Raw genomic sequence first — 17074 nt, 5'->3', positions numbered from 1 at the left:
CGGCTCACCCGAAGAGCATTGTTTCATTCCTCAGCCACTCGCAGGTGCTCAGAGAGGGAGGATGACATCCGGACAGTCCTCCGGCCACTCCTCTCCCGGGGGCGATTATGAAACTCCGGACACGCAGTTAGTCCTCAGTCCCCAGGCCCCGCCCCGTACTTATAAAGGTCTCGGCGCGGGACTGTGGAGCTCACTTGCCCTACAGGCCGGGTGTCGGAGGGAGAAGCTGCCGACGCGTGGCCCCCGCAGCTCCCACCGCTCCCACCGCTCCCGCCGCCGCCGCCGCAGCAGCAGCCCCGCCGCCCCCGCCGCCCAGGCCACGCCCGCGCCCCGCACACGCTGACGCGGGGAGGAGGATGGAGCCGCGCCGTGCCCGCTGGGTCCCCGCGCCGCTGCTCTGCCTGGGTGAGTCCCCCGCCCCTTCCCGTCGCGGAAGACGAGACTGAGCGGCCCCGGGGCAGCTGTCCTTTGACAAGTACCGCGCTTTCCACCAGACTCAGGTGTACTCCGTTTCGAACGACGTCTCTCGTTAGGCGGGCCCGTCTTTCCCTCCAGCCGGCGATGGAAGAGGGTGGGGTAGGGGAAGGGGCTGGTGTTAAAATACCTTGCACGGATAGATGAACTTGGTCTGTGTGTTCTGCATGAAGTAATATAGCTCCATATTAGGCGAAATAAAAAGTTGAAAAGACTTCGGGTTTGTTGTTTCCTTTTGAAAATGTGACAGTTCTAGAAATCCAAAAGACAGGGGAAAACCGGGCTGGGGGCGGGGACAGGAGGCGGGAGTAGGGACAAGACCCGCGCCTAGGAAAGACCTTTTGGAAAGAAACGCTGTTCCGCCTGTCTTGCCTTCAGTTTTCTAAATCGAGCCGGGTTAAGCGTCTGGGGGCGCTGGCGTGCGGCGGTGCCAGCTTCGCTGAAGCTCCAGAGAATGAAAAGGCTGTTTGCGTATCCGGAGCGGGAGGGACACGCGCAGGTTCGGGCTCTCCTGGAGGCCCTTGGACGCCAACACCTGCTGCTTCCGGTTTCCCCCCGCGGGCTGGTCGGGCTCTTTTCGCTCGCTGCTACTTGCACCCTTGTATTCTGTAATGGCTGAGCGTACTTTAATGCTTGCCTTCTTATTTGAGATAATTTAGTTCTTGTGGACAGGGGAAAAAAATCTTTAACTTTCCTGGTTTAAAAATATATATTGCGAATTCCTAAATTTCAAGAGGAATTTGGAGCTGTTTATGAAAATTTTAATAAGGAAATAAAGGTTGCCAATCTCGCTTTTTTTCCTGGAGTTGCAATGAGGCGAATTCCCCTAACTCACTCTACCTGTGCAGGATGTGACAGTTCAATTATTATTTCGACACGCCTTATCTTACGGGTTGGGAAACCTAATGAAATGCATACTATGCATAGTTGTAACTTACTTGTCTAACTTCAAGGACATAGGAGGAAACTGGATCTGTGGTTTCTACCAAAACTGTACTAAGAACGACGTGCTAGAAGGTTCTCAGTAAATAATGTCTTTGTTTTGAAGTCTCCGTGAAAAGAATGAATTTACAAAGGTGACAGTCTTCCTAAAGTTAGAAATTAACCTAGAGATCAGAATAGCTTAGCACTTTTTTTTTCCACCTGTAAGGTTGCTCTGAACAATGCAAGTATCTATTCTGGGCCACTCATTGAATATGCTAATTTGAGACAGCAAGAGCCTCTGAATAACCTGGTTACTACCTACCTAGCATATGTGTTGTGTGTGTTTTTGTCGCCATAAAAGTGCTTAACTCCTTTATTGCATTACTTAATTATAGTTCACCTATTTCATCAGCTGCCAAGTCCATTTCCAAATGAGCTAGGTCAGTTTCTGTTTTCCCAGTTTGTTTAGATATTTCCCTGCCACTAGGAAAGTTCCTGTTTGAAGTTCTATATCATATCTCTGTGCTCTATTCAGGTATGCAAGTTCAATAGTCTTATTCCAAAGCACATGGAAAAAAGGCATGTTACTGTTACTTCTGAAATGGACATTTCCCCCCCCCCCAAACAAAAGATTACCTAGAAATACTTTTCCCAAATGTCTAGCCTTCAAAAGAAGGAAAGTTATTTTAGATTTCAGCAAACATTTTATTATCGCTTTTTTTGTGGAATTCACATGTATTTATATCTGTGGAAAAAATACAGACACTTTCATTTCCATCCTCTGTCTCCAACACATGCAGATTTAAATTGCTACACACACCCCACAATCATTTGGTTACCTTTACATTTTATAAATATTTGATATTGATGTTCTTGCTTTATATATGGGGAAACTATTACCCGGTGTCCCATAGAAAAGCAAAGCTACACTGAAAAAGTTCACACCCAGGTTTGCTGGCACTTTTAGCTTACTCAACGTTACGTAAAAGGGTTGAGATACCTCAAACTAGATAATACATTCTAAATAATATATAATTTTAGAGTTAAATTATCATTTCTAATCTTTGGTTGTTGCAGGATGAAGAGGAGAAATTTTTCTCTTGAGTTCTGCAATTAATGTTTAGGGGCTCTTGATCTAAAAGTCAGACATGTTCATTGATACCCAAACAGGCTTTTGAGAGTGTTCCTGAATGACAGATCCAAGACAATTGATGTCCACTTCATTGCACAATGACAGAGAATTGAGCAGAATAAACATTCTTTCTTGAAACCTGAGAAGCGCGGATCTCAATGAGGCAATGGCTCACCTCAGATCTTTTCTTTTGACCCTGAGAGTTTATGAGCTGCCTGGTGCTGGCACAACCTGAGATGACACATCATAGGTAGAAACAGGATGACAGGCCTCTCCGGTCTGGGTTTTGGTCCAGGTATTCTAGCTGCCTTCCGCATCATCTTGCCACATGAACAACTTGGGCAATTAAGGTGTGTGGTTCAGCACTGAGGCCCAAATCCAGGAGCTGGGAAGGGAGCTAACAGTTACCAAATGCCTCCTGTGAGCCGACCATGTCGTGTGTTAGGTGTTCTCCACGTTATCATCTCCTTTGCTCCTTAAAACACTATAGGAGGTAGGTATGATTAGACCAGTTTGACAAATGAAGAAACTGAGGCTCAGTGAAGTCAGGTACCTTACAAGGATTTAGAGATGGCAAATGTCTAGGTCATTCTGGAGCAATGTGTAAAGAGCCAGCGGTTCTCAGAGTTATCAGAGCATAATAAAAGTAACAGGTTCTAATAGAGAAGTTCCAGAGTAGTCTGCGGACTGCCCCAGGGTTTAGAATCTGTTATGGGGATTGGTATTTGTGCAAAAATGTACTTTATGGTATCACTCAAAATCAAGCACAGAAAAGATACAATTATTTCCTTAAGCTCGGCTGAAATATGTTAAATTTTTACTTAACCTATATTCAGCATTTTTAATACCCAGGAAATGACTTTTATTATGAAGCCATCATTGACATCAGTTGACTGAGGCCTTTGTTTCTATTTTTATACTTTCCTAGATGTATAGTAAGTAAAGCAATCAAGGAGAAGGAAACCCACATCCTTTTTGTTCCCTGAATCATTCACAATATTGTGAATTGAATGTAATATTGATAAGGGATCAAGTTGGAATCTACAGCACACTTCTATTAACAGTGAGGAAATAGACATACTTCTTTGATTAAAAAAAAGTACAATATTCACATAATCACTTTGGAAAAATTGAATTTGAATGTCTTCTGTTCATTTTTGCCCAAGAATCTCCCATTTCCTGGTTAATAATCACCCAGGAGATGCAAATGTCAAGTAAGGAATCCTTTTTAAAAAGACTGTAAATTAAGGTGTGGCTTCCTCATCTGTCAGTCTTCCTCTGAATATAGGCCTATGCAAATTGTCTAATTCATATGGCTGTAACTACTGTTGAGAACATTCCTTCAGAAGACAATGGGAAGACTCCCTAGAGCTGTAATAGGAAAGGTCCTCAGGGAGGAGCACCCTGAAAACCATTGCCTTGGTATGGCAATTCTGGAACCTTTGGAAAAATGAAGTAATGCGACAGACCCAGTGTCCTCTGGCAATGCAGTTTATGTAAGAGTGCATGTCTAGTTATAGGGCAAATAAAGGTTCAGTGACATTCTAGTTTAAAGTAATGATTTAATTAACTAGAATACTATTTATAACACACAAGACAACTTGATAATTGTCCAGAAAAATATGTTAACCCTTAATTACTTAGGTCAAAAATCCTGAATTTTAAACTTGAGGCATGAAAGTGAGTTAAATACAAATCCTCTTGAAAGTCCTCAGGATAAGGGGAAAAGCCTCTCTTCCTCATATATATGTATAAATATATATGTGTGTATATATATATATATACACACACACACATATATGTATATGTTTATTACACACACACGTATGTGTGTCAAACTGTATATTTTTTAAACGTTTTTATTGGAGTATAATTGCTTTACAGTGGTGTGTTAGTCATACTGTATAGTTTTGAAGCAAGAGACATAGTATATAGAATATAGGTTTCACACCCCAGTTCTTTTATTTCATACTTTTGGAAGGATTTATTCCTCTTTGAGCCTCAGTTTTGTCATCTGTAAAATGGAGATCATAATAACTATGTCGTCAGGTTATTATATACAGACATTATAAATATCATATTAAAATAATAAAAAACACTTTTGAAATTAGAGCTGTTATCAGTAGCAGAAAGTGCTTTTTTAGAAAAATGCCTCATTTGATCTTTATAATAACTCCCTTTTAGCCAGGAAAAGTGTTACTATTCCCAGTTTACAAATGAAAAAACAGACTTAAAAAGAAGTGAGTTACCCAGAGTATAAGTCTCCATTTATGAATATGCTGTATCGTCTACTGTGGATGCTCCCAACTCACTCTTCACTGTTGGTGAAAGTTCCCCTCATCCTTTAAGACTGAAGAAAAGTATCAAGCCTTCTCTGATAGCCCCTTTCATCTTCCCCTCACCACTGGAAAATAAATGTGCAATCTTCCCCCAACCCCTTTGCATCCCTCTGAATCCTTCGGTCCTACCCTTTTCACGTCACCCTGTAAGTGTGTATCTGGCCCTGTCTCTCCTAACTGGTGCTGTACTTATCTTTTATCATTCACATTGTAACAGACTTACGTTAATCACTCAATAAATGTTGTTGGACGGGTGATTAGAATAGTACTTTATTTAGAGTTCTCAGCACTATGTTTTGACTCAACCAGCTGTTCTTTGAAAATGTGCTTGAGAAGCAAAATATTATGGCTGAGCAATAGTTCTTGAAAATTCAGTTCTATTTAATAATACAGTTGAATACCTTTTCTTCCCTATTTTTCCCATTTCTATCTCTTAATGTAGTCTGTATTCACTGATGGTATGCCTAACAAAATTTAAGTATATCACAGTGTGTGTGTACGTGTGTGTGTGTGTGTGTGTGTGTGAGAGAGAGAGAGAGAGAGAGAGAGAGAGAGGTCAGGCAGTGATATGACTAAATGATGGATAGTCCGTAAGAAAAAGAAAAGTATTGTTTTAGAAATGAATGGAACCTTAGAGTAACCTAATCTAAATTCCATCTCCACCTCCACTCCACCCCAAGCCTAGGTGATATTTTCAGAGATAAGGAAACCTAGCTTCAGAGGGATAAACTTAGTATCAGAGCTAGAACTGGACTCCATACCTCACAGGTCTACTGCAGGGTTTTTCAGCCTTGGGTCTATTTACATTACAGACTGGATAATTCTTTGTTGTGGACTGTCCTATGCATTGCAGGGTGTTTAGCAGCAATCCTGGACTCTACCCACTAGATGACAGTAGCACCCCACCCACCCTGAGTTGTGACAACCAAAAATGTCTCCAGACATTGCTCAGTGTCCCTGGTTGACAAAATTATTCCAGGGTGAGAAGCATTAGCTAATGTGTTTTCCATTGCTATAACACATTGCCACTCATAATTCACAGTTTGAATAATCAGTGCTTGAGTTACCAAGACAAATAAAATTCATATTAATGGTAAGCTGGATGCAAATATAAAACCAATTCTAGTGTTAAAAAAATCAACTTAGCAATTTTTATTGCTGATTTTAACACTATTTTCTCTGAATAATGATGAATCTTATTTATGATGGAGTCACTCATACTTTCTTCAATCATTGCATTGCTGACCACCCCATGCCTCCTTTTGTAATTCTGCTCTCTTGGCTCCTGCAAGACTGAACTCCCTTTTTTCCTCAAATTCCTTGGCCATTTCTATCCACTCCTTATCACCTATTTCCCAAAGTTCTATTATTTTCCATTGCGTACTATTTCCCATGGAACATTTGAATGACTCCTATGCCTTTAAAGGTGATATTTCCTCCTATGATTTTCAAATAGACTCCATCAACTCCATTCTTATTGTTTTACTCAAGATGTGTTTTCCCAAGTGCCTCATAAATATAAATAGATGATATATGAACTAAAACCTCAAATTCCTTCTCTCATTATGTCCTCCTTCATGTCTACTAGCTGCAGATGCCACCACAAACCTGCTGTCCTATCTATGTTATCGACTCTTTTAATGGCACCACCTTCCTTGGTATTTTCTGGCCAGAAACTCGGTGTCTTCTATGAATTCTCTCTTTCTCTCGCCACCACCTGGAGTCTAGCCTCATTAACTCTAGTTAGAACAGGAGCTATGTCCTTTGCATCAGTTTTCCTTTCAGCAGCTCATTCAGTATCTTGCATATAGAAAAATCTCAGTAGATATTTATTGAACAAATATTCTTAGAGACACGTAGTTACTAAAAGTAAGTATAAGAGAGCTAAGCTGCTCTCCTTCTTTCCCATTTATCAAGTGTAATTAAGCTATTCCCATCCTACCATCATACTACAGATGAACTTGTGCTTCTCACGAAAGTTGAAGTCTCCACTGTTAACCAAAAAAATATATTTTCACAAAATAAAATTTCTTAGCACCTTCCATTATGCTAGGTGCATTACACAGATTCTCGGAATGAAGTGTAATTAACTTTAAGGCTTTTAAAATTATCTTTTATGTACTCATTTTCTCCTCTTTTTTTGATGCTTACTGATTAAAACTCTATCCTTTTGCAAATTCATTTTTGGCAATAGGCTTCTATAAAGAATGAATGATATGATATGATAGACAATATGCTTCTAAAAATGTCGTTAAGTTTTCAAAGCTGTAGTACACAATATGACCATAATGAAAAAAGGCAAATGACAAACACTTATAATCCAAACTGTTGCTTCTTTAGAAGATTTTTTTGAGACAATAATATAATAGTAATTTAAATTTCTGAATTGGATCAATAGGGATAGTGTGAGAAGCATGATGGAAGGGAGTGAAGACAGAAAAGGTTCTAAAAAGACCCTCCTGTGTAACATTATCTTAAAGAAAAAAAAATACAGTTTCAATAGATCATTTGAAATAATACTATAGAGATGAATCTTTGGTTTTAGGAGGGGCAAGTTCCATATTTAGAGCTTTTAGTCACAAAATTCCAAAACACCCAGATTAGTACAAATTGTATCCTTTATACAATAGTTGATACGATTTCTCCGGCATTATGAGAGCATTAAGTATAGTATTGTATGATCAGTAAAATATATGAGCACTTTGAAGTATGATTTAGAAATTACTACCAAAATTGAAGAGTTTAGTTTAATGTCTCTGAACTGAAAAACATGGCGTATTAAATCTTTTCTTGACACTTGACAAGGAAGATCTTATGGCTATATTTGAAACTCAAACTTAAAGACTTATTTGTAACCCATTATTATATCAACCTCTGGTTTCACCCTATTATCCTGTTTTTATCTCAAATAGTTGTTGGCTTTTACATTAATGAGGCTTAGTGATAAGGTTAATGTTGAAAAACTGTAGGAAGAAAATGATTACTGGTAGGAAGCAAGATTTGTGATATATAGATATATATATATTATGATATATATGTATATACACACATATATATATATATTCTATTCTCTGAAAACATAGGCTGTTACTAGAAAGTACTGACAATAGTTATTTTTAGTGTCTGATGTGTTAGTTTACAGTTATTTTAACGAAGTGGAGCAGGACTTTATCCAATAGTGGATTTGAGACAAAAAGGCATCTGGAAGTGGTAAAGGCATATTCACTCCTTGAAAGTATTCAAGACCTAACAAGCCTACTATGTTACAGACAAATCCTAAAATTACAGACTGCCCTGGAAGAAGGTAGAAAACTAACAGTCCATAAATAGGTAGGCATGTGACCACAGCAAAAGTGTGAACAAAGCAGATTTTGCTGCCTGTTTTGGGGTTGGGCAAATACTGTGATTCATTATGAATTTGCTGTTCTAGTCTAAATAGCCTAAAAGGTGAAATTGGGAAAATAAGGTGCATTCTTTTCATTCTGTAACCTATCTCATTTTATTTTGGGTCATTTTTATTTGCTTGATTGTTATTCAGGAAAGCCATTTTATCTCTGAGAATTGCAATTGATTATTGAGGAATAGGCTTGGTCAGCCAGTCACCAAATCTCAGCCCCCTTCGAGATGGCCCCTCAGTGTGGCCATAAGGAAGCAAGGACAAAAGAAACCATATACAATAAAAAGGATGCTTTCTACATCTGGCATTCCTCCTGACTATCAGGCAAGCACTTCTTACTTAGTGCTCGCCCCACTGGGGTGATGGTACTCAACCGCTCCCACGCCCTGTCCGCAGTATTGTGCAAGGTGTAGGCTCGGCCCTGACCCACGGAGTACAGGTGAGATGTATGCTGTGAGTCACCGGTGTCACTTCCTGCTGGCACATTTGAGGTTTCACGGAAACAAATCTCTGAAACATGAAGGTAGAGAGATGAACAGGTGAGCTTTAGATTACTGAAACCCATCTGGAAATTTGACAGGAATAATGACCTCCAAAGGGAGTTTTGTTTTCATAACATTATTGAAGCAGAAGTTCCAATGGCCAGTTTTGAGTTTACAGATTATCATTTAGCACAGAATTCCTCTATATCTTATTTACCAATGTAGAGCTTGCTGGTGATCTGGTGATCTGTTTTCTGACACACTGACCCTATCTAAAATCTTTAATATCACAGGGAATTATTTTCTTAGCAGGGACCCATGGTCAAGATTGAAAACTCAAATATAAGATTTGCATTTGAATTACAGAGAGATCATTATGTTCAAATAACACTAAGTCATGAACAACTGAAAGATTAAGGAAATATATGGATAGGACTTTAGCATCTATTCCTTCCCTGTATGACTTTAATGAGTAGTGATTTATAAGGGTGACAGGGTGCTGGATATCAAAATTCTCCATGGGTGGACTTTTTCAATCTTTTGATCATTCCCACTTACTCCTCTACCCCATTTTGCAAAGCCCTGGGCCAGAGGTGAGGTTGAGAAAAACTTGAGGTCCACTGCTTTTAGGCAATAGAGCTTTGTAGCTGGACACACGATTTAGAACCAATTTTGATAGTTTATTGGCTACATGCATCTATGATGGAACTGTAGTGTAAACATTTTCATTTGAGAATAGCATTTAAAATTATTTACAATTCCATCTGTAAAATACCCAAATGTTGGATTAATGTACCAAGTCTCACAGAAACCATCCTGAGTGATGGACTATGTCCAAGAGAGTGTCACAGGTTAGGACAGCCCAGTTTTTGTGGAGGCACGCCCTTCCCTGAATATTCTTTAATTCACAAAGGCAAATATTTCACTGTGGCCTGACTAACTGGAACAAAGTTTCCAACAGTGGAAAAACTAACAATACAAAAAATCTTTGAGAAAAAAAAAAGACTAATAAACAACACCTCAAAGCAATTAGCTGGATTCTATAATAGTCGCAGGTTGCATTTGTAAGCAATTCTGAACAGGAAAGGCTAGTATCTGATTTCTGCAAAGGATGAAGAAACAATCCTTTGCAAAGAGAGAAATGTGCATTTGCACAATGGCCCTTTTGCAGTGGGAGAATCGGTAATATCTCCTCCCATTAGTTGAAGAAGCATGGAGGCATAGGGGTGTCAGGGATATAAAAACACACATGTAGGACTCCACTTTGTGTTGAGCAGACTGTATAAATTAAAGGGAAGTAATTCTTCAATAGTGAAAGTGTATGGCAAAATTATATTGAGAAATAGAACAAAATTGGCTTGGATGAGAATCTAGCTAATTCACCCTAGAAAGCTATGTGGACAAAGTTATCCTTTTCCATCTCTGTTCAACTGACAATGGAATCCAAACTTTAGCCATTTTTTTGTCATTTAAAAAAGAAGCTTTTTTTTCCCCAATAAGAGCAATTGAAGCATCATTTATATTGTAGGAGAACTATGGAGTGGGGAGGAGATATTTCTAAACTTTTCAAATCACTGAAAGGTTATGAGGCTTGATGTCCAAAGATGGACTCCTAACTCTTATCTTCTATGGTCACTAGATAATTGGTCTTGGACCAGACGTAATTTAACGCTGAGGTTGTTTGGGGCTAATAACTACTTCACAGGATTGTTATGTGTCAAGTTTGAAACATTAAGAAATTGCAAATTCTGATGCTTATGTGTAGTTTAGCTTTTAATTTCAGTTTTACCCAAATCATATGCAATTTTCTTAACATACCTCCTCTGATTGTGAAAAAATAAAATAAAATTCTTTATTACATGGATTAATTATCCTTTAAAATACCAAAGTACAGAGAGATTTATAACATTGCTATAGACCAGTAGAGGGCACTACCCACATATACTACTGCTAAAACCAGAGGCTAGATGTTGAGTGGCATGGAACATTAATGAGTCTCTGGTATGTTAGATATTTCAGAAAAATATAATTTCATTTAATTCTCTCCCAAACTCTATAAACTAGGGAAAATGGAGATCCAGAGAATTTAATTAATTTGTCCAAAATTACATAGCTCAAGTTTTCTCCCAGATTGCCTTTCCACATACTTTGTTGCCTCCCTATGGGGTTAAATACTCTGCTTCAGTTACATTTATCTGAGTTTGTTCCCTGTGATGTCCATTATACTCTAGTTGCCTGTTGCCAGATTCTGTAATGCAGCCCATTAACAACATTGTTATGTACTCTCGGGAAAGTTACTTAACTCACTTTTCTCATATGTCTAATGGGGAGAACAGTAGTATCTTCTTCAAAGAGTCACTGAGTGGATTAAATTAGATAGTATAGGTAAGGAGGGTAGAACCATGCCCACATACAGTACGTGGGCAAGAAATGTTAACTGCTACCTACTACTATCACCATCACAAGTAATGTTTCTTATATAACAGTTACTCATATAGCCTGGAAGAGTGAAGAGCAACTACATGACTCCTAAGAAGAGTAAAACTCTTTTCAGTCACCATCCGTGCAATTAAAAGGATTCTTTCATTCTTTCTACGCAATTCAGAACACTACTTGAATCCTTCTGGTGCCTGTTTCCCAACATTTATCTTTTCAGTGGAGAAACACCATGAAATGCCTTGTTTAAACTCTTACTGGGCTGACAGAAACTGGATTCTTTGGCACAGTGTGGTTCCTCTAGCATGTGTGTTCCTTTCCATATTAGATAAGATATATTCTGACTTTACTTAGATTACATTTTATTCATTAAAATGGATTTTAATGTGTAATGCAAAGAGTAACTTAGGTACTTAAATCAACAACTGATGTATCTTAGGTTGAGAGTCCTGTTTAGTTGTGACCATAAATAGAAGCTGAGTTTTATTTGAAGCCTTCTTTGTGATGGTTTCTACCTTGGAGCATTGCTCTGAACACATCATGAAGTAAAACTGTGGAAATTTTCCAATTTTCCAATGGCTAAACTTCTTAAGAAATCAATCTTTAAAATCAGGTATTTGAAAAGGTTACTGTGAAATGTTTAGAGAAGGTCAAATCTGTAACTCTGAATGTAATGCCAGGACTTTTACCCTTGGACAGAAGAGCTGGGGGTTCATTTATTTTCAATGATATGCCTGTTTCCATGAATTATTTTGTTTATGGTGTCGATGGATCAAATTCTTGAAATAATTAAAAGAACTTTATAAATACTATAATTATGTGGAAATCTGGTTAAGGTTTCTTTCCTTGAAGCATTAGTTATATATTTGATTTTTCTCCATAAATAGGTTTCCATATTCTACAAGCAGTTCTCAGTACAACTGTGATTCCTTCATGTATCCCAGGAGAGTCCGAAGATAACTGCACAGCTTTAGGTAAGCCCAGGTTTGTCAATGTTGCATCAAAGAATTACACATTCTTAACAGAAATGTAACTCAAAGACTATAAGTATGTGATAGTGGGAAAAAAGGGGGGGAAATAGCTGCTGTATTAACAAAAGAACCCAGTGAACTAGGGATCTGGAAAAATTATATAAAGGAATAACTGGAGGCAGAGGGACTGAGCACCTAGTTATATATATAAAGATTTGATCTTAAAGAGATAGAGAACAAAGAAAATCAGATTCCCTTTGGTCGTTTCAGAGCGTCGCTGAGAAACCATTGTGAGGAGTTGGATCCCAGGCAAAACAGGAAAATGTAAACTTTGTACACAGTAGACAGTCAATATATTTTGTTGTTATTTTTTTGTAAAAGGAGAAAATGATGTCTTTTATTTTGAGTTACAGCATTCATTCAGAAAAATCTATGGAGTACTTAATACATGCTAAACACTGTGCTTAGGCATAGTGTTACAAAGATAAGTGGTGCATGGTCTTATCTTTGGGGCCCAGGGTACTCTGAATGTGGTTCAAGAGAGATCTGCTTTATAGCTGATACACTTCGTTGTACAGCAGAAACTAACACAACACTGTAAAGCAACTATACTCCAGTAAAAATAATAATAATAATAAATTAAAAATAAAAGAAATAAAATTAAAAAAATAAAATAAAAGTAATAGCACCTAGGCACAAAAGAGAGAGAGAGAGAGAGAGAGAGAGAGAGATCTGCTTTATATTCACTCTGAGTTATTGAGTCCAGAGTTTTCCTGAGGAACCAGAGCATTACCTGCAACAACTTCACCTCCTTTCCTGTCCTTCCTCTTTGTGCTCTCTAGAAGTTTGGTGTGCTTCACTCCCTATTTTTGGCTATTTGAACAAGAGTATTACAATCAAGATGATTTGTTTGGTTATTTCATAAAGATCCTTCACATTTTAGTAATTAAAACGTTCTAAAGTGAATTTTATGTGTAGGTTGCAACACTATTCTAAAGAGGCTACTATTTTCATTGTTGTATTTGTGTAACCGAGGCATTTATAGCTCAAGGTTTGTCTAGTTCATGTCCAGGTCTCATCGTTAGAGACTGTGATTGATTTCCCAAACCCGAAAGTTTGGGAATGCACACCAAAACAAGCCTTGCTGGCTTAAAACCCACTATAGATTTAAGCTCTCTTAAATTAATTAATGGATTCAGTTTTCAATTGCTTTGGGAGTAATGAATGTCAGAATTATTTTGAGATTTGAAAAAATTATACACACTTTGTTTGGATAAGTGAATAACTGTGAAGGATCATGATTTGTGTGTGTGTGTCTTCAGCTTACCTTTTCTATCCTTAAACATTGTCGTTTGTGAAGTTTACCCCCAGGTTTTATTTTGTTTTGTTTAGCCTATTGGCCATTTTCCTTTGGGGGTCCAGTGTTTGTTTATTGGTCTAGGGAGCGTGACAACTAGAGTGACTTTTTGTCCTGAAAATGCATGACCTGCTTTGTTCCAGTAGCTCAGTGGTTACTATTATGAAAGGGTGATTAATTCTTCAAAGAAATCAACAGACTATATTCCACTTTCTATTTCTTTCACAGTTCGGACAGAAGATAATCCACGTGTGGCTCAAGTGTCAATATCAAAGTGTAGCTCTGACATGAACGGCTACTGTTTTCATGGACAGTGCATCTACCTGGTAGACATGAGTGAAAATCACTGCAGGTAATATGCCAAATACAAGCAAACAAAAACAGTTTTTTAAAAACCCACATTCTCTCTCTTTTTTATTTTTGTAATACTCTATTGTTTCCATGGGCTGCCGTTTATATGTACTATTAGCATGCAGTTTATGTGTACTATTAGAAACTTTATTGAGTGAGTTTTTTTAAAGTTAGGGAACAAATAGTAGAACACACAGCAGTTATCAAATTGTATGGATGCTTCAGGGCTGCAGAATGGGCAGGGCTTCACATGCCTTTCTCTCATACTTACCACAGTAGTAGCTTAGCCTTTAATCTGGACTTATATGTCAGCCATTGTTATAAGAATCGATTCCACTGACTTAGACAAAAAGCACTTCAAACTTACAAACCACCACTGTCAGCCACCCTGGCAGTTGAACCAGACTATCATTCTAATACAGCAGTTGAGCTTGAGAGCAGTGTGGACCTCTTTTATCCAAGTTGGGCCAGCTTTAAGGTCAGTCTTTGAATTCATCTTTACAACTTTTGGCAAACCTTGTCAGTATCTTGCATTACATTGTAAGATTAGCTCTTACAAAACTAATTCAGAACCATGATTTCTTTCTTAAATAACTGATCTTTCTCTTGCATTGTCCTTTAGGTGTGAAGTGGGTTACACTGGTGTCCGATGTGAGCACTTCTTTTTAACCGTCCAAAAGCCTCTGAGCAAAGAATATGTGGCTTTGACTGTGATTCTTGTTATCTTGTTCCTCATCACAGTTGCTGGCTCTGTATACTATTTCTGCAGATGGTAAGCCAGTGTTTTTGTTTTTGTTTTAACACTCTGCTTTTGTAAATTACTTTTATACAATCCACACTTACAAACTGGGTAAAAATATGGCAAAGTATTATTTAGTAGGATAAGATAGACTCTGCACTAACGATATTTATAAAGAAGTTTTAGCAGCGGAACATCTGGACTAGTAGAAACGAGTGTCCAGATAATTATAAGAGCTGACTTTTAAAAATTGGTTCATATCAGTCCCCCAAAATTCCATCTTCAACACTCCATCTTCATGTACAGTGCCGTACTGATATATGGTGATAACTGAGAAAATATAGAGTGGGCACCGAACTACTGACAGTATATCAGATTGGCCAGTTTTTAGGCTTAGGACCAGGGTATAGGAATAGAATGACTTAGTTAATAATAGCTGCCTTTAAAATGCCTCCATAAAATCCTTCTTATTTTGGAAGTGGTGCAGATTTTTCAGTGTAGATTTGAGTGAATTTTATTTTATTTTTGCTGACAGTAATGCACTCCTAGTTTTGAAGCTCCAAAAGTGTTACTTTTATAAGATTAAATTTATTTGGTCCATGCTTGAGTCTAAGTATTCACCAAATTATAATGCCTTTTTAATTGGTTATGATCACATAACTGAATATTATTAAAACTGAAATGCACCTGAAAGGTCTTTGACTGCAATCCTTTCTTTTATAAAGATGGGAAAGTAAGATCCAGAGAAGTAAATTGACATGTCCTGGCTCATCTAGTTGACAAGTAGCTAAATCAAGGCTAAACAAACGTTTTCTAATCATATTCTTCCACTAAGCAAAAACATTATGCAGTTTCCTTAAGGCTACATGCTTCATCTTCAAAATGGGTAGAAAATGAACTCAAAATATTAGGAAGATAGCTTTAATGAATGAGTGAATGAAGATTCTGAATCGCGATAGATTTATGAATCCTAGCTGGGAGAACTTGACCAGGTTATGTAACCCATTTGTACTTCATTTTCTTCATCTGTAAAATGAGGATGATAATGGTAAGTGTGAGGATAAAATAAATAATGGATATATAGCATTTAGAACATTGTCTGTCACTTAATAAGTGCCCGATTTATTTTCATTATTATTGGTGATAGCATTATATCAATGTGATGAGTAGAATGAAAGAAAGAAGGAAAGAAAGAAAGAAAGAAAGAAGAAAGAAAATAAAGAAAAAGAAGGAAGGAAGGAAAGAAGGAAGAAAAGACAGAGAGAATTTAAAAAAGGATAAAACAGACCAGGATTAAACGTGGTCACATGCTCTCCTGGAATTTTACAATTTTCATGATCATGCGAAAGCCTTTGAGAAGTCCTTTAACAGCATTTCACCGTTTCCTCCCAAAATTATTTGTTCAGAGAAACTACCCCTTCCTCCCCCCTTCTTCTCTAGCATCCAGCCTAAACCTATTCACCTCTGACATTTTGGAAACACTATGCTAATGTACCTTTAGCGTCCATATATTTGTTTCTTTTGTTAACATACTTTGATCCTATTACTGCTAACTTCAGTGTTAACGGTTTAATTTCTGAATATTTCTAGGTACAGAAATCGAAAAAGTAAAGAACCAAAGAAGGAATATGAAAGAGTGACCTCAGGGGATCCAGCATTGCCACAAGTCTGAATGGTGCCATTAAACTTATGGGCAGGGATGCACTGCATACCTGGTTATGTTAATATTCCTATTTTATTAATAATATTTATGTGGGGTCATGTGTTAAGTCAACAATGATGTATTTTAATATACTAAGAAGAGTTTTTATTTTTGTTTTATTTTTGACAGACTGTTTGCTAATATATAATGTACACAAAATATTTACTATAGAAAGAAAACGGATATTTTTGTAAGAAATCATTTCCTGGGCTAAGTGCCTTATTGAAAGCTTTTTTGCCTTCTGTACAATGCATAGGAGTGAGCAATGCCCAGTTCATTGTTCAGGAAGTGTCAGCAAGTGACAGGTTTCTGTAAGCCTAAATATATGGTCGAATCAATTTAATAAGTATATATTTCAACTCCTCGAATCAATGATAGTTGGTTTGACTATATCATAGTCTGATGTATGAGTTGGCACCACTGTGCCATGTGTCAAAACAGTAATGCTGTGGGAATTGGGGAGAAGCAAATATAGATCACGTGCTAAACACTACATATTTGAAACAGACTAAACCCTGGAGGGCTCTGCTCCCTCCACACACATCCTTGGCTATAACTCACTGTTTGCCTGGAGAGAAGGTGCACGATTCCCTATTCCCAACCACAACTGCTATGTATATTAGTCATCCATCTAACAGATTCTCCTTAAGAAAATGAATTGAGAACTTAATTTTATACCATCTTTTATGTAAATAGTAGATAATTTATAGCTTCACAATGTTCTTTTTTTTAGTATGACATTTATGCTAGGTAACTGCTCATGAGGCAAT

At 37.7% G+C, this 17074-nt stretch overlaps 1 protein-coding gene across 1 annotated transcript; it reads left to right on the top strand.

Annotated features, from left to right (window-relative positions):
- Nucleotides 1-257: 257 nt before the first annotated feature.
- EREG (epiregulin) lies at nucleotides 258-16307 on the top strand. The gene is made up of 5 exons (XM_079715963.1): nucleotides 258-405; nucleotides 12072-12158; nucleotides 13741-13864; nucleotides 14486-14635; nucleotides 16193-16307. Exons 1-5 carry the CDS (start codon nucleotides 357-359, stop codon nucleotides 16272-16274), a joined length of 492 nt encoding a protein of 163 aa, XP_079572089.1. The 5' UTR covers nucleotides 258-356; the 3' UTR covers nucleotides 16275-16307.
- Nucleotides 16308-17074: the final 767 nt, after the last annotated feature.

This window comes from Hyperoodon ampullatus, assembly GCF_949752795.1.
Source record: "Hyperoodon ampullatus genome assembly, chromosome: 1".
Lineage (NCBI taxonomy): Eukaryota > Metazoa > Chordata > Mammalia > Artiodactyla > Ziphiidae > Hyperoodon > Hyperoodon ampullatus.
Note: the sequence above shows the minus strand (reverse complement) of the source record. Positions and strands in the feature narration are given on the sequence as shown.